The sequence below is a fragment of the Dromiciops gliroides genome, chromosome 6 (assembly GCF_019393635.1).
Source record: "Dromiciops gliroides isolate mDroGli1 chromosome 6, mDroGli1.pri, whole genome shotgun sequence".
Taxonomy (NCBI): domain Eukaryota; kingdom Metazoa; phylum Chordata; class Mammalia; order Microbiotheria; family Microbiotheriidae; genus Dromiciops; species Dromiciops gliroides.
The window spans coordinates 87,590,528-87,609,119 of NC_057866.1; the positions used below are offsets into that span (position 1 = coordinate 87,590,528).

The 18,592-nt window shown below is 38.5% G+C and overlaps 1 protein-coding gene across 1 annotated transcript in view; it reads right to left on the reverse strand.

Moving 5' to 3' along the window:
• Positions 1-18,592, reverse strand: part of C6H4orf50 (chromosome 6 C4orf50 homolog) — a 172,429-nt gene that overhangs the window by 150,123 nt on the left and 3,714 nt on the right. The window contains 4 exon segments of the mRNA XM_043969797.1: positions 1,008-1,073; positions 9,302-9,958; positions 10,604-10,742; positions 12,590-13,001. Coding sequence (XP_043825732.1) covers positions 1,008-1,073; positions 9,302-9,958; positions 10,604-10,742; positions 12,590-12,876 — 1,149 coding nt within the window. The 5' untranslated portion in view covers positions 12,877-13,001.

Consider the following 18,592-nt stretch of genomic DNA (forward strand, 5'->3'; position numbering starts at 1 on the left):
ACACATAGAACCCTTTATTGCTGATTTTTTACATCTATGTTTCTGTCTTGTACCGGCACTGTGTAGAAAGTTTCAGGAAGAAAGGGAGAGAGTCTTAGCTAACATTAAAACCTTCCCCCATCAGTGCCGCTTAGGCACCTTGTCTATATTCTGCGGCAATTCTTTTGGGGGATTTATGGGTTAAACTAAATAGCTTTTAAGGTCCCTTCCACTGCTGATATGCTGTGAATCAATAAGGATGAGTCACATGATTTACCTCACTGGGCTGATGCTGAGGATCAAATAAAACGATATATTAGAAATTACTTCATAACTATGAATTCAATTCAATTAAGCAAGGAATTATTAACCATAATACAGGCACTGTATTTGGTACTTATATTAAATAAAGGAAAAAACTGTTCCTTCCCTTAAAGATTTTACATTCCACCAAGGGGGAAAAAGTGTATGTATGTAAGGAAGTAGAAAATATATTTTTAAAAGAAATTACATAGTGGTGGGGGGCAGGGGTTTGGAATGGGAACCACTGACAAATGGTGGAATCAGGAAAGGCCTCCTATAGGAGGTGGCCCCAGAGCTAAGTCTTTGATAAATATATATTGAGCGAGCCTATTTTTTCCACATTTATTTTGCAGGGCAATGAGGGGTTAAGTGACTTGCGAAAGATCACACAGCTAGTAAGTGTCAAGTGTCTGAGGCCAGATTTGAACTCAGGTCCTCCCGAATCCAGGGCTGGTGCTTTATCCACTGCACCACCTAGCTACCCCTGATTAAGCCTATTTTTAAAAAAAAATATGCAAAAAAGCCCTGATGAGGGTTTTCATTGTAATTATATACACTTGATCTTCAGCTCCTTTGAATGAGACCTATGTACACCTCAGTTAATTAACCAATCATATTTTTCTTGAATGGACAAAGTAAGATCCTGAAGGACAGAGGGTAACTCTCAGAACTTATCTAATATTGGAGACAGAATCATGACCATATTCAAATAGTCCTGTTCCTACCTGTGTCTGTGATGCTGAAGGGAACAGAACTTCAAAGTCTTTGGTCTTATTCAAGTCTTGAGTTTCCTGATAGTTTAAAAACAAAGTGATATGGTTATGTATATTGTTATTATGAAACATTTTTGAGTTCCACACTTTAATCTTAATTTGCTGAGATGAAGGTCTTTCTGATTTCTTTTAGACCATGCACCATTGTCAGTACATGTGCTACTGGCCACTTATACCCCACGATATATCTCTATCCATTGTTTTTCTGGTCACCTACAGTTTTGATCCTCCTGAGACTGAAGTGTTTTGTGATTCACAGTAACATAGCATTTCTCAGACATTGTTAGTGTTAAAAAGATGGGTTTGAGTTTCCAGAAATTTAGGATAATGGAAACACCGAATGATTTATCAGATCATTTATCCTTACTCAACTCTAGGCAGACTGGAGACAATCACTGGAGACAACTGATGGTATGAGTGATATAATAGTAATATATTGAACAGTGAAATATTAAACATATTAAAAAACATAGAAAGCTATTCAGGGCACTATGCAGATCATAAAATCAGCACGGACCTTAGAGATCACCTAGTCACTGTATGTCAGTGCCAGAAGGGACCTTAGAAATCATCAGATGAGTATATTTTCATCTCCGTCATTTTGTAAATGTAGAAACTAGATCCTAGAGAGGAAAAGTGACTTGGAAAAAGTCACACAGCCAGGGAGTTTGTTTTGTTTGTTTGTTTGGTTGGTTTTGGTGAGGCAATTGGGGTTAAGTGACTTGCCTAGAGTCACACAGCTAGTAAGTGTTAAGTGTCTGAGGTCAGATTTGAACTCATGTCCTCCTGACTCCAGGGCTGGTGCTCTATCCACTGAACCACCTAGCTGCCCCCAGGGAGTATGACAAAGCCAAGACTCAAAGTCAGATCTCAAATTATGATCCTGTTCCTTTTCCTCTACATCACCCTGCCTCTTTTCCTTGATGAAACATTTATGCAAAAACCCAAGGAAAATCTTTCAGGATGAATGGACATAGAAGGGTTGGAATCTCCATGGGAGAAGAAAGAATACATTTCTACCTGAACATTGAAATAAGCAGGTAGTCATACTAAGAGAACACTACAGTTGAGTAGACTTTCTGAAAGTTGTACATCTTCAAGGGCATTCCATCTACAATACGTTTCTAGAAGTGATCTTCCATGTCTGAAATACATTTACTCTTCTCTTCTTGAAATCCCTAGATTCCTCTAAGACAGAGCACAGGTGCCACCTCCTACAAAAGGCCTTCCCTGATTTCCCAGCTGTTATTGATAATAATCATTGACCTTTATAAGGTGCCTTACACCTTGCAAAAGAATAGTGAGCATTTAAAGGGGTTTTTTTTAGTAGCTTGCTGTTGTAGTTTTTTCAGTCATTTCAATGATGTCTAACTCCTTAGATCCCATTATTTGGATTTTCTTGGCAAAAATACTGAAGTGGTTTGCCATTTCCTTCTCCAGCTCACTTTACCAATGAGGAACTGAAGCAAAGAGTTAAGTGATTTACCCAGGGTCACACAGCTAATAAGTATCTGAGACTTCATTTGAACTCAGGGAAAAGTGTCTTCCTGACTCCAGGCCCAGAACTCCATTCACTGTGCCACCTTGCTGCCCCTTTAGTAACTTAGAAACACACTTAGTTATTAAAAAGCAAAAAAAAAAAAAAAAACCCGCTAGAAGTTTTGCCTCAAATGTAAAATCTCATTTTATCCTTACAACAAACCCATGAGATAAGTACTACAGATATTATTCCCATATGAGGGGATGAGGAAACTGAGGCTCAGAGAGGTTAAATGATTTTTCCAAGATCTCAGAGCTAGTAAGGTTCTGAGTTGGGAACTGAACCCAGGTCTTCCTGATAGCAAATACAAAACTCAGGCCCTGCTACATTCCTTGCCCTAAAAAGACTTTACCGTATATACTTTGGATTCATTTAACTATGTACAGATTTTATTTTTTCAATACAACATATATACACTAAGCTACTTGAGGGTAGAGACATTTTGCTTTTGCTTTAGGGGGTTTTGTATCAAAGGCCTCGTATACTATTTTGCACTTACTACTTAACAAACTTTTGTCAAATTGAGTTCAATTTGAACGTACAATTTCTGGTAAATATAAATATTGATGGGGAGAAAAATAATGAATAACAACGTGGGAAGAGGGTTGGTCTAAGGTGCTCCAGGTAGGAACAAATCCCAAATTCTACATAGCTCAGGTGCAATATGGTACCTTCTCTTTTCCAGGGGTGTCAAACTTGGAACCCAAAACTCCTGAGGCTAGAACCAGATTAAAATTTAGATGGGAAATGTTACCAAAACAAATAAAAATACAATACAAATACAAATAGATCTAATTCAGTATAAAATTTTATTCACATACAAATAGTGTTCATTTGTAGCTTTCTAAGTAAATATATGCCTGCAAGCATCCATTTTCTAGGTGAATTTGACACCACTGATTTAGAATATCAATATGAATATGAAAAGCTATAGCAATCTGTTTATACTAGCCAATCAATTGTTATCATTATGACTTATTTTCTTTTTAAAAATGTTATTGATACCTTTTTTTGACAAAACAAGGGATAGAGCACCAAATCAGAGTTAGAAAGACCTAAGATCAAATCCACCAATGTATATGTGCTAGTTCTATGACTCTAGCAAGTCACTTAATCTGTCTGACTCAGTTTCTCCTTCTACAAAATGGGGATAATAATAGATCCTATGGTTATTCTTTTTTTTTTTTTTTGGTGAGGCAATCAGGGTTAAGTGACTTTTCCAGGGTCACATAGCTAGTAAGTATCAAGTGTCTGAGGCCGGATTTGAACTCATGTCTTCCTGACTCCAGGTCTGGTGCTTATCCACTGTGCCACCTAGCTGCTGATCCTATGGTTATTATAAGTATTAAGTAAGATAATATAAATAAAATAAGATAATAAAGTTCCTTTCAACTTGTTTGATAGAGTTTATATGAGTTAAATGATGTGCTATTCAATAGCAGGTGCTGGGAGAATCAAGAATAAACTTCTAATTTTATAGTACTTTGGGTCTTTTAAACTGTGTACTGGATGACTCCCCATTAAAAAAATCTACAAAGTTCTCCCTCCCATCACTGATTCACTCATCTCTACAATGAGGTGACAGTTCCCTGTGATTTGGACCCAGGCTAATTTCCAATTCAGGTTTGCCTTTACATTGGTCCTGCCAATGAAGTTGTCTCTTCTCCTTATCAAGCTCATGGTGACATTGATTTGGCATCTATCATTTGACTAAATGCCTGACCCAAGAAGCAGATGCTTTAGTTCCCCACCCCCACATTGGCCAGCCTCTTGATGATGAAGCCTGATAGGAAATCTGGCATCAATGGTGGGCTTGGCACTTCCCCAGCAGCCTACACTAAAGACTCAAGGTGCCCTCCTCAAATAGCAGAGTTCTGATAGTAATTATTTTGAATTCTAAGAGCAAGCAATCATGGTCCCTTTATTTATTTAGTTATCACAGATAGGCTAGCATTTAATTTTAAAATGTGCTAAGCATGCACACACATTCTCAGGTTCATAGAAAATTGCACTAGAAACAACTTCTAGGTAGAAGGGACCTTAGAATATAGAACGTTGAAGCTTAGAGAGGACCTGAGGGCTTACACTAGTCCAATTCTCTCATTTCACAGATGAGGAAACTGAAGTAGAGAGGAGCAAAGTCACATAGTCCTAATGGCATAATCTAGAGCAGTGGTGTAAAACTCAAGAAGAAATGCAGCCATTTTTAATCCATATGGTTTTTTTTTGTTTGTTTTTGGTTTTTTTGCTGGGCAATGGGGGTTAAGTGACTTGCCCAGGGTCACACAGCTAGTAAGTGTTAAGTGTCTGAGGCTGGATTTGAACTCAGGTACTCCTGAATCCAGGGCCAGCGCTTTAACCACTGCGCCATCTAGCTGCCCCCTAATCCATATGTAAGAATATCTACAGGATGCATATTGACTAAGGTTTAAAATGTAATATTATCTATATTTTAATAGTATCTATGTCTTGTTATTTATGTTAAATATTTCCCAGTTACATTGTAATCTGGTTGGGTCACACTCAGGAATGTTTTGGGCCTTATGTGAACCTCTGGTCCTATGTTTCACAAACAGCTTTGGGTAGGTAGGTGGCACAATGGATAGAGTACCAGGCCTGAAGTCAGAAAGACTCATCTTTGTAAATTCAAATCTGGCCTCAGGCACTTACCAGCTGTGTGACCCTGGGCAAGTCACTTAACCCTGTTTGCCTCAGTTTCCACATCTATGAAATGAGCTGGAGAAGGAAATGACTGAAAAACTACTGAACAAAACAAAACAACTCAGGCCTCTTCTACTATATACTTTCTACTGCATCAAACCACACATGACTCTTTTTAAATTCCATGCTTATGCAACTTAATAATGTCTCATTACCCAACTTTGCCATTTTAAAGTCACCACTCTTTGCTAGGGAGAGCTGGTAAATAGAAGCAATGACTTTGTATGAAGTAAAGAGGCACAGCTAGTTAGATGCTCTTTGGAGTCGACTCAAAATATGAAGATTCCTCTTTTGGCCACTAGGTGTCTCTCTAGGTACGCTTAATGAGCAAAGTGTTACCATATGAGAGTGACAAGGCTGAAAAGATGTTTTATTCTTCCAATGTAAAAAAACAAAACATAACAAATAAACAACATAAAAAAGCATTTCTCCTTGGCAGTAGGACCCATTCAATCAATCCATGAGCAAGCATATATTCCTGGTAATGGTGCTTCATTTGTAAGGGCACTATTTTTTGAATGCACTGCATCTTTCATCTCATAGGACAACATCCTTATAATTAGGGCTTTCTAGGAATAGAATGAACTGTGTAAAGAGCTCACAGGTTCCCCTTCATTGGATATCTTCAATCAGAGACTATATGCCCACTGACTGAGGTTAATTTTTGTGTAGATGGCCTCTAAGTTCCCTTCCAACTTGGGAAATTATCTAATTCTTTATGTCTACGATTCTTACACTGGTACCCTCCTATTCCTTGGGACCACTAAATATTGGAGAGTGTAGGTCCCAGCTTCATATGACTCCTCAGCTACTCTTCAATCAATGAGAGCTGTGGATAGAGGCTCACTGCCAGGGTAGGAGAGAAAACCACCAGTATTCCTCTCAATGGTGGTCCCAAATTTCTAACACCAAAGGAGAAAGCAGGTCTCCTGATTTTGATCCAGTATACTCATCATACTCAAACAGAAATAGATCCCTGTAGTCACATATTGAATGAGGAAAGTCCAAATTAATATTCTATATGTTGTATTTTTAGTTAGCTAAAAATGTCCCAATTACATTTTAATCTGGTTTGCTGCCATCAGGATTTTGACCCCTCTCCTCCAGGTAACTCTCTAAGATTATAAATTGCCAAAAAGGTGCCAATCTACATTGTTCAAGGGAGTTTCCTTATCCCAGAGTTCCCTGTTTACATGAAACTACAGGTCTGGTCCCTATCCCTAGGTTTAAATTAAGTTTAATTGTTCATTTTTTGTTTGCTTGTTTTTTTGGGGTGAGGCAGATGGGGTTAAGTGACTTGTACAGGGTCACACAGCTAGTGTCAAGTGTCTGAGGCCGGATTTGAGCTCAAGTCCTCCTGAATCCAGGGCCAGTGCTCTATCCACTGCGACACCTAGCTGCCCCATAACTGTTGATTTTTTTAAAAACTGATTTAGTTTTGTTTTAGGTTCTTTACTTTTTACAAATAAAAGTTATCAATTTTATGATTGACTTGTTAATAAATGTTTGCTTTATAAAACAATACAATTGTGGCAGCTAGGTGTCGTAGTGGATAAAGCATGGGCCCTGGATTCAGGAGTATCTGAGTTCAAATCCGGCCTCAGACAATAGACACTTACTAGCTGTGTGACCCTGGGCAAGTCACTTAACCCTCATTGCCCTGTAAACAAAACAAAACAAAAGAAACAATAAAATTCCCTGATGAAATGTGCTGTGCTGGCTGATAACTTTTATTTCATTTCAGCAGGCAAGGCAAAAACAAAATTGTATTATTGATAGTAAAATATAAACAATAAATATTTATTAATCACCCATTGTGTATGAAGCACTCTATTAGGGGAGATATAAAGTTTAGATGCCCTAATGGAACTCATAATCTAGTAGAAGGAAAAGATACCAACAGGTATATACAATTGTAATACACAGTATTTGATGTGTCGTAAGGTGCACAACAGTGATATCTGAAGACATTTCTCTCCTGTAGCTTTAATTGGTCAATGTCCTCAGCCTGAATTTCCCATCCCCATGGCACCATCTAGAACTACACCCCAACTTCTCACTTTCTTCCTGCAATTAAGTTACTGTTCCTGTGCTCAATTCCCCAAGATCTGAACTAACCCTTATCAATGTGTCTGTGAATAGACTCTCAGGAAACCTGGAAGGGTAGTTGGGGTTGGAATAAACTACCAGGGGAAAATAGGAGATGGAATTCAGGCTGCATTATGGGATAGGAGTGAGCAGAGCAGATGTACACTGGCTAGGCAGAATGCTGAGTGAATGGGAGAAACCACTAGAGAAAATATGAATAAAAGGCACTAAATAACATGGACCAAAGTGGCTTTTGTTGCCATATGACCAAATACCTGCACATCTCTTGGAATCTGTCCCAAGCTTTCTTTTACAGGGATATGGCTTCATAGCTGTGCCCACAGTTACCTTGTCTTCTCTGGAGGTACGGATACATTTTATGTATTTATTAAGAAGCTAGTTTGTGCCAAACGCTGTACTAAGGTCTAGGGACACAAAGAAAGGCAGAAGCCAATCCCTGCTCCTAAGCAGCTCACACTCTAATGGGAAAGGCAACATGCAAACATCTATGTCCAAATAGGCTACATTACAGGATAACTTCCAAAAGCCATTGAAGTATCGTTGACTTTTAGTGATGGTTACATAGCCGCTCTACTCTTCTCAAGCTTATCTAAACAGTTTCCAATATTTATTACCGTTTTGGTTTTTCCCTTTCTCTTAATTGCTATCCCTTAAATTCCTCCAATTTCTCAAAACCCTACCCACTGTCCAAGGTCCTACTCAAATAACAGTTTCTCCTCTGGGAAGGCTCCCCTGATAACACCACTAAGCTTCCTGTCTTCTTCTTCTTCTTCTTCTTCTTCTTCTTCTTCTTCTTCTTCTTCTTCTTCTTCTTCTTCTTCTTTTTCTTCATCTTCTTCTTCTTCTTCTTTTTCTTCTTCTTCTTCTTCTTCTCCTTCTTCTTCTTCTTCTTCTTCTCCTTCTTCTTCTTCTTCTTCTTCTTCTTCTTCTTCTTCTTCTTCTCACAGCTAGTCAGTTCTTCTGGCTGCTTAAGAATACTTACAGTTTGCAACACACAGTCTGTCAGGTAGTTTCATATAACATTGAGCACTGGCCCTGGATTCAGGAGGATCTGAGTTCAATTCTGGCCTCAGACACTTGAAACATACTAGCTGTGTGACCCTGGGCAAGTCACTTAACCCTCATTGCCCCACAAAACCAAACAAAGAAACAAAAAAAAAAACATATAACATTGTCTTCTTTGTTTCCTATATACCCACACTGGGCACAATGGATAAATTGCTGCACTTGGAGTAAGGAAGACCTACATTGGAGCTGTACTGTAGATACTTACCAGTTGTGTGACTGGGTAAGCTACAGCCTTATTAAGCCTGAGTTTTATCATCTATCAAATGGGATAATAATAGTACCTGACTTATAAGGTTGCCATGAGGATCAAAAGAGATGGTAATGGATATAAAACTCATCATAAGCCTTAAAGTATTATAATAATATCAGGTATTATCTTTTATTTTCATTGTTGTTATTATTGTCCCCCAACTAAACTTTTAGTTCCAAGAGATCAGGGGCCATGTCATATATCCTGGGCAGTTAGGTAACACAGTGGATAAAGAGCCAGTCCTAGAATCAGGAAAACCTGCATTCAAATTGGGCTTCAGACACTTATTAGCTTCATGACTCTTGAAAAGTCACTTAACCTCTGTCTGCCTCAGTTTCCTCAACTGGAAAATGGGGATAAAAAGAGCACCTACTTCTCAGGTGAAGGTCGAATGAAAAAGAAGCTGTAAAAGTTCTTAGCAGAGTCACTTGATCATAGTACATACTTAATAAATGCTTATTGTTTCCTTTCCCTTCCCTCCCCCAAACAATACCTAACTCTAAAAAAAAAAGTTCGTATTAAACAAACACATGCTCACATGCTCACATCTTCACTTACCAGTTTGGCGCCATCCTTGGGAGGGTTGCCATGTTCGATCTCACTTGTTACCTTGGCTCCTGGCTCATCTGGCAGGCTGGTAGTTTGCTCTTTGAGCTCTTCCCTCGGCAGCTCTGGCCGAAGACCTCGGAAATCCTCCAGCTTGCTCAGCAGGAGGTGGAGCACTGTATCTCGGTGCTCCTGGAGTTGGCGCAGGATCTCCTCCTTCTCTTGGTTATTGCTCTCTTCTTTAGCAAGCAGTGCCGTTAGGCTCTGCTGCAGGGCAGCCAGGTGTCTGCGAGCCTGAAGCTCACCTGCTTCTAAGAAGGCCCGCAGCTCAGCCAGGTCTTCCCCAATGCACAAAGGCTCCAATCCACTCTTTCCCAATGGGATCTCTAACTGGGAATCTAAGCCTCGGCTCCCCCCTGCCTCAAGCTCAGCCATCAGGGAAACCGTGGCTGCCCGGAGGTGTTGGGCTTCCTCCTCCAGTCGAAGCACCTGGCCCTTAAGAAAGCCTTCCTGCTGCCTTACCGCGGCCATGTGCTGCCTTTGGTCTTGCTTATAATGCTCAAAGGATGAAAGCAGGCTCTGCAGTTCTTCATCTTTCCTGTGAAGCTGGTCCTGAAACTGCCGAAGTTTTTCTCTTTGTGCTCTCCGAGCTCTTTCGGTATCTTCTACCTTAAAGAAATATATATAATATTAACAGTAGCTCATGTCTACAAAGAACTTACCTCATAACAAGCCAGCGAGCTTAGACAGATCAGACATTATTATTTCTATTTTATAGAGGAAGAAACTGAGAGGCCAAAAATTCAGTGATTTCCTTAAGGTTGTGCAGCTAATTATGGACAGATGTGGGATTTGAACCCAGGCCCACAGCTTTCCCAAGTTGGAAGAAACTTTCTTGTTAATCAGTCATTTTAATCATGTCTAATCCTTCATGACACCACGTTAGGGCTTTCATGGCAAAGATATTGGATTAGTTTGTGTTTCCTTCTCCAGCTCATTTTATAGATGAGGAAACTAAGGCAAACAGGGTTAAGTGACTTGCCCAGAGTCACACAATTAGTAAGTACCTGAGACCAGATTTGAACTCAGGAGAGCTGGAGCAGGTAGCCCCTAATCCCTTCCAGGTCTAAATCTTTGATTCTATAGTCCATGAAATTATAGGTCCAAGATCACATAAATAGAGCCGAGGGGGGAGCCCAGGTCTCTTGATTCACAAGTCAGAACCGTTTCCATTACAGCAAGGTATAGCTTTTACAAGAGCCTTCTGTTAAATTTCCAGGTAACATAAACAGGGTAGAAAGGATGAGAAGTTACCAGATCTGTCAGTTCTTCCTGAATCTCCTCAAGTTTCTCTTTAGCTTGAAGATAGACATTTTCTTCCTGATACATTTGGGCATTAAGCTGGCCGACCCTTTGAAGAAGCTTCTGCTCTGATTGCTCCAACTTTTCAATCCTATAGCATTTGAAGTGATGAATATTTGATTGGTTGCTTTTGTCAGTGTTTGTAATGTAGCCCAATAATTTCACAGATCCTGAACCACTCCATTCTCTGATGCTGCCGTTTTCTTCCCTCAGTGCCTATTCAACTCTCTTTCACTCAAGGTTATCTCAAATTGCTCTACAAGAATTTTATACACCTCAAACTCATCACTCACGAATTTCCTCTGTTTTCCTTTCATTATGTTACTGTCATACAATAAGCACTTTTGACTCATCTAGAAGTTGAGCCCCATTTTCTTCATATAGCCCTACAAGAGCAACACAACAGGCTCTCTGAACCTAGAGAAGGGTTGGTGAATGGATCCAAACCCTTGCCTCCCTAAACCTACAGAGACCTTCTCTCTTTGGTTGGTGCTGCTATCCTAGCCACTCACTGGTGGGTCATAGAATCAGATATCCAGGCTTTCAGTCTGTATGACATAGTGATACTAAAAAGAAAGGACCACCATCTCATTGTTTTTAGACCAAACTACTTAGTCATCATCACCATCATCACTACCACCATTCACATTTATATGGGGCTTTGAGACAGACATACAGACAGATAGATAGATAGATAGATAGATAGATAGATAGATAGATAGATAGATAGATAGATGGATAGATGGATGGATGGATGGATGATAGCCAGATAGATTAGATAAAGAGATATCTCTCTCTCTCTCTCTCTCTCTCTATATATATATATATATATATATATATATATTTCATTTTGTTCTCACAACAGTGCTGAGGTGAGAGAGATTAAGTGATTTGCCCAGGGGCACAAAGTAAGTGAGAGAAGATAGATTGTTACTTTTCCTGACTCCAAATCCGGTGCTTTCTAAGTTTGGAGTCAGCTGGCGGCACAATGGATAGAGTGCCAGGCCTGGAGTCAGGAAAACCTGAGTTCAGATAGAAATGCAGGCACTTACCAGTTTGCATAACCCTGGGCAAATCACTTAACCTCTGCTTTGCCTCAGTTTCCTCAACTGTAAAATGGTGATGATAATAATAGCACCAACCTCCCAAGGTTCTTGAAAAATCAAATGAGATAATATTTGTAAAAAAAAAATTCTTATCCCAGTGCTTGGCACATAGTAAGCACTATATAAATGTTTATTCACTTCTCCTTCCCTTCCTTTTATCTGCTACACAAGGCTGCCTCCCAGCAATTTGGGGAGACATCATGGTCTATTACAAGGAATACAGAATGAGATTCAGATGACCTGGGTTAGAGTCTCAGTTTTGACATTAACTCAGGTGTGTCTGTGAATAAGTAATTTCTCCTGCCTGAGCCTCAGGTTCCTTATCTACAAAATTATAAAATTAGATGATCTCTAAAGACCTTTTGGCTCTAACACTCTATGTTTATATGCTTTAATGTCCCTTCCAACTCTCATGTTCCCCTTGCTATATTCCAAGGTCCCTTCCAACTCTAACATTTTAAATACTAAGAACACTTTTGGCTCAGACAAGCTAGGCCCAATGTTCCAAGTTCCCTTCCAGGTCTAACATTTCAAGTTCTAAGGTCCTTTCAGTTTTGAAATTCTATATTCAACATTTCTATGAAAGTCTACAAATCTATACATCCCAAGCATGTGATGCTCATTTTAAAGCATTCCCATTTTCAATTTCTTCTCTACAATGTCTGAAAATATTCATATCATCTGTTTCTTTATGTACCCTAAAATTAACTGTCAGACACATCCTCTGTATTGAACACTTACACCAGTTCATTTGCTGTGCAGTTGTAAACATAATACAACTGATACTTTTTTGTTAGATTCCTAAAAAAAAAACCTGAAATAGCATGTTTACCTGTTTCTAAGCCGTGATTCTGACTTCACATGCTTCTCAACAGCTGTTCTCAGCATTTGCTCTGATGTTTCTAGCTGTTTTCTAAGATTTCCAGCATCCTCTTCACTGCTCTTTGCTTCTTCTTCAGAAATACCATCGTATGTATCACCAGTATCATCAACATCCTGGAAAACCCAGGAAGTGTCAATTTTAACATTAAGATTCATACTATCAAATTTGTCTTCAGTTGGTGCTTTGACATGATAACGGAACTTTCTCTCCTTCCCTCCTTGAGCTGAAGCATCCATCCCAGAAATAATTCTTGGGTCCAAATTCAGTGCAATATCCAAGGAATTCTCAACATTTTTTCCATTAAAGACCACTTGGTATCTTCTCCAAACTCTCAGCTAGTTCTTGGTTGACTCTTTGTTGACTGAAATAGCATGTTGAATATTTATGAGTGAACTTACGTTTCATTGAGCAAAGCAATAAAATATGAATGAAGGCCTCTCACTTTACAGCACAATTGTTTACAGCAAAAGTCACTAAAAGCAACAGTCAGAGGGAATGACAGCCTAGACTGTAAGCTGAATGGCCTAGTAAATACACAAGGGGAAAAAAAAAAAAACAACATTCTCAGTTAATACTGTATAGGGTTTTTTTTAAATCTCTCAACAAAGAGAAATAATATACCATATTTATATAAAATTTTGTAGTTTGTAATAACAATGATCACAAATAACATTCATAGAGTTGCTATAGTCTGTAACAAGAAGAATCCTATCTCAGATTTATAGATGGCCTTAAGTTATAATTATAACTTATTTATATTATTATTACATATAATAATAATTTACTACCAGGGACCTTTTGAGATAGGTATTAAAAGTGATATTAGTCCCATTTCATAGCTGAATAAATTGAGACTAACAGAAAGGAAGCGACTTACCCACTGAATCCAAAGCCAGGTGCACTTTCAAATATACCACGATACTTCTAAGCTCAAGGGTTATCAAACCAAGAAATTCTCTACACTCTCTGAGATAAGCTTTAATAGGCTCATGCCCAAATAGAATGGCAGACCTTTTGTTGTTTCCCTTTTAATTTGGTATGCCTCGATCCTACATATTTTAAATGCCTAATAAATTCATGTTGAATTAAGGTGTTGAACTGGATCGTAGAATTAGAGCTGGAGAGAACCCAACATCACCTAGTAGAGCCCTAAAATATAACTCTGCTGCCACTGGGAGTGAGGGAGATGGACTAGCCAAGAAACTTCCATCTTTATTCAGATTAGATAGGGAGGAATTAAAGGAAAACCATCCAAACTTGTAAGAATCAGCAGGAGTTAAAAACATACAAACTTCACCTTTTTTATGCCACATATTTCTTTGACTGAGAGTGAGCAGCCCGAGAGGCATGTTATCTCCATTTTAAAGATATAGAAGTTGAGTTTCAGGGACATTCAGTGACTTGGGCCCTAATTCTACTGCTCTTTCCCCTACAAAGGGAAGTTGGTTCTCTAGGGGAAAATCCCATGATTTTTCTTTTAATTAAATCAGGAAAAAGGCCTCCTACTAAGATATCTCCATTTTCAACAACAAGGATGACCTTTGGGTAGAGCAAATAGTTTCTTCCTATTTGGAAGGATTTGAGATTCATAGGGCCAGAGCGGGGGGGGGGGGGTACTATACCCAGAATACCTCCATCTATTATTCCATCTCTATGAACTCTTTCCTATAGATCACAGTCATAGAATTAAAGATAGAGGGGATCACAGTGGTCATTTAGTTCAACGCCCTTGTTTTACTAGTGAGAAAAGTGGGACCCACAGAGTTATGGGCAAGGGTTGTACCTAATATTAAATAGATAGTAAATGGCAGAGTGGGATCATAAAGGTTCTTCTGCCTTCAAGAGTCTTTACAAATACAAACACCCCTGGGAGAACCAGTCACCTCTTCGGTCTGTGATGATAGGATTAGGGCCAGATGGTACCTGATGTAAAAGAAGGATGATGCTCATAATAGATCCTTTCCAGTATATCCTCAAGTACTCAACATAATGAGACAAAAGAAATGAGATTCACTGAAAGAATTTCTAGGAAATCAGAATGCCATGGAGCCTTGTGTCTAATTTTGAGATTGGTTTCATGAAGCTTGAACTTGGAAAAAGGGAGAAAAAGAGAAAGCCAAGGTACATTAAAAATAAGAAAGGTTGAAGCTGCCAGAGTGATGGGAAAATAGAAATAGATATGCAATGTGTGGGCTACAGCTGGAATTGGGATACAGAAGGGGGAGCCCAGAGCATCTCTGATCCCCAGGATATTATAAAAAAATGATGATCCTAGGGCCAAATCAGTATTTTCACAGATATTATAATACCATGTGAGGTCAGCAGAACAGTTCTTTCCTGAAGGTCTCCCACAGAATTCCATGAAGCAGACACCACTAAACCTTTACCACTGGGGTTATGAGAACTGAATGTTGAAAGCGTTATCAGCGAGCATTATGGGCTTATGCTATCATCCCCCTGGATCCTCCCAAAAAGGAGTTTCATCCACTTGTGTGAGGGTTGCAGAAATGATTCTACTAATGGATTCTATCTTTTATTGACATTCCTTTTATTCCCTAATTGGTTTCTGTTACTGGATTAGTGCCCCTTACAGGGTCTGGTAATATAAAATATTGTACAGAATAGGAGTTTGAGACATGATTTGAATGATTGATTACACAAAATGACCACACCAAACTTCAGCAAAGAGGCAAGGGCATCCAAAGTCAATGTTGTCAGTTTTCAGGAGACCAGTTGCTCTATTTAGAATCCAGACCACAGAATGTTGGACCTGGAAGAGAATTTAAAATGTAAAATGCTAGTGTTGGAAAGTGATTTTGAGGTGACCCCGATGAGGAAATCAAGACCAGAAGAAGTTCTTTATCTAGTCACAGAGGTAGTAAATATTGGAGCCAGATTTGGAACCTGGGTCCCCCAATTCCACATTCAGCACTCTTTGAGTAGAGACTAAAGGGTAGAAAGCTATGAGCAGGGATAGGAGTGAAAATGATCATCCAGAATTCTGTTTGTGTCAGGGTTGGGGGCCTTGTTGGTCCTTCCCTTCCTTCATCTCTCTTATCCTCTACATAAGGTGGGGAAGGAGGCTCAGCAGCACGTCCCAAGAGGAGGCAAAGGGGTATGTCATGACAAGTGAGAGGGTAAAAATAGCAACTCATCTACCCCCACAGTTCCGTCCAAGGCTAGCCTAAGCTCACAGTTTGAGATTTGGGTACCTATTCAAATGGGTTAGAACATATTTCTAAGAGTTGGAGCATTTAGAATCACATGACTTACCCACTACTACTCTTCACTCCACCCAAAGAAGACCATTTGCTGTACCCAAATGTGTCCTGAAGTATTCTGCCTTCTCAACTTTGTTCCTAGTTTTCCATGCTTCAACTGTTTCACCATCCACATTCATCCTTCGGTCATCCTACCCATCTTTCAAAGCTCCACTCAAATGTTATTTCCCTTATGAATCCTTTCCCAATTATTCACAGCCAGAAAAGATCAATTCCTCTTCTGACCTTTCTTCTTCTTTAATGCACTTTATATGCTTTGTTAATATATGGATTCCTTTCACATATGGTTTGGACTAAAGAACTTCTGAAGTCATTTACAAGTCTCAAATTCTGTGATAAAAGATATTGTTTTTATCTGTATATATCTCCTCAATTTTCTCTGTAAGCTTTATAAGTGCAGAAGCCCTCTCTTTTATTTGTCTTTTTCTCCCCCTTGGCACTTGGCATACAGTGAATTGAATACAGAAGGTACTTAAACAGTGTTTGTCAAATATATGGATCAAAGACATTATTGATCAAGTCATGCCCTCCTTATCCATATATAAATAATACAGGGTTACACCAAAATATGAACTACAATACATTTTTTGATAATAATGAGCTAGAAGCAAAGTAGTTGCCTATCAACTGGTCAATGGCTAAAGAAATCACACATCAATGCCATGGAGTATTATTGGATCATAAAAATGACATAAATTTAGGGGAACAGGAGGATATTTATATGAACTGATGTAGAATAAAGTAAGAAGAATCAGAAAACAATATGAACAATGATCGCAACAATGAAAGGGGAAAGAACAATGGATGAGGTGAGTAAATGATTGTCGGAACCCGGGTTCAAGTCTCTTTTCTGATGCTTACTGCATGGGTGATCTTGGACAAGTGACAACCTCCCTGGGGCTATTTCCTAACCTTTCAAATGAGGGGCTTGTACTAAATGAAATCTGAGGCCTCTTCCAGCTCTATATTTATGAACTATGATCTCTTCATTATACAGGTGGGGATTTATTGATATGAAATATTTCACATACTGGAAGACATGGTCAATGTGTTGTCGGTTTGCTAAGAGATATATATATATATATATATATATATATATATATATTCATTTTTAAATTATTTGTTCTAAGAGATGACTTGCTGGGTAAGGGAAAAGGAAGGACTATATTTGGTAAATGTCATGAAAAACAAAAGGCATCAATAAAAATGCAATAACAACAACAAAAATAATGCAGGGTTAGTCATGTTACCACAGCAAAGTGTTGAACACCATTTATTGCTTATTGGGTACAGACCACTAGGCTCACTGCTGAGGGGAGAGAGAATGAGGGAAGAGGAAACAGTGTACAGAGTAAAATAACAAAAAGTCCCAGTTTTCAAGGAACTCACAATATAATAGGGGGATAAACCACCAATAAAGACAATTTTAATGAATGCGCATTTGGGCACCGCTGATGGTGTCCAATACTTTAGTCCCTAGTTCTTTGACAATTTGGAATTTCTTCATATTATATTGGTTCAGTTATGTCATGCAAACAAATGGGCTGCTGAAGAGATCTTTTTGAAAGTAGAAATATGTATAGGTATACTTTGAACAATAATTACACAAGACTGACATGTGAATAGGAAGATATTCAGTGAGAAAAGTACTTTTTAAGAATTTAATATCAATAAAAATATCTTATTTATCTTTGTCTTTGTTCCCTTCTTTACTTTGGCTGTTCTCTTCAACACATCTTCTTTGTAACAAAACTACATTTACTTCCAATAATTTGTCTTTGGGGGAAAGACTAATAACTGCTATTTCCAAAGGCATATCTTCATTGAGTCTCAACCCCTAACTGAGAGAATTGAGCTCCTTGACTTTTTATCACCAATATGGTTACTCATAGGTTTACAATGTAAAAAACAGAGGCAAACTTTGGACTTGTCTCACAATGTCCATACATCAGGTACCAGGAGACACCTATGGCTATGGGCAGGGCATTCCGTCAGGAAAATTCCAGAAGTACCACAAACCTTCTGATGTGTAATCATAAATCACATTCTTGCCCTGTATCCTCAGCTCTTCAAAGACCCCTAAAACCTTCTATTCCTCAAGCTCAATATCCCCAAATCAATTCCTCAAACTATTATGTTCCACACTGAGGTTTTGTACAAAACTTGATTTGGGGAAGAAAAGGGCCCATAGTTTAATCAATATATTGATCTTTTTTTGAACAAGTTTCTAAGAGTAGTAAATTAGGGGTATACTATCACTATAATTTATCTGTTTTATCAAAGCATTTTACAAAATCTCTCATGTTATTCTTATGGATAATGAGAAGGGGCATGGGCTAGAAGACAGTATATTTAGATAGTTTGGGAACAGATTGAATAGTCACAGTCACAAAGGAATCACTAATGGCTCAATGAAAATTTAGTGGCAAGCCCCAGGGATCTAGCCTTGGATTTGTAATATTTAATGTAACTTGGATAAAGGCATGGTAATCAAATTTACAGGTTACAGAAAATTGGGAGGAAGAATTAACACATTGAATAATAAAATAAGCACGTCAAAAGACAAGTTAGAATATTGAAATTAATTTAATAAGATGAAATTGAATGGGAAACTTTTAGATAAGTTTCAAAAAACAACAAGTACTGAACTTCATGTGTTTAAATTATGAGA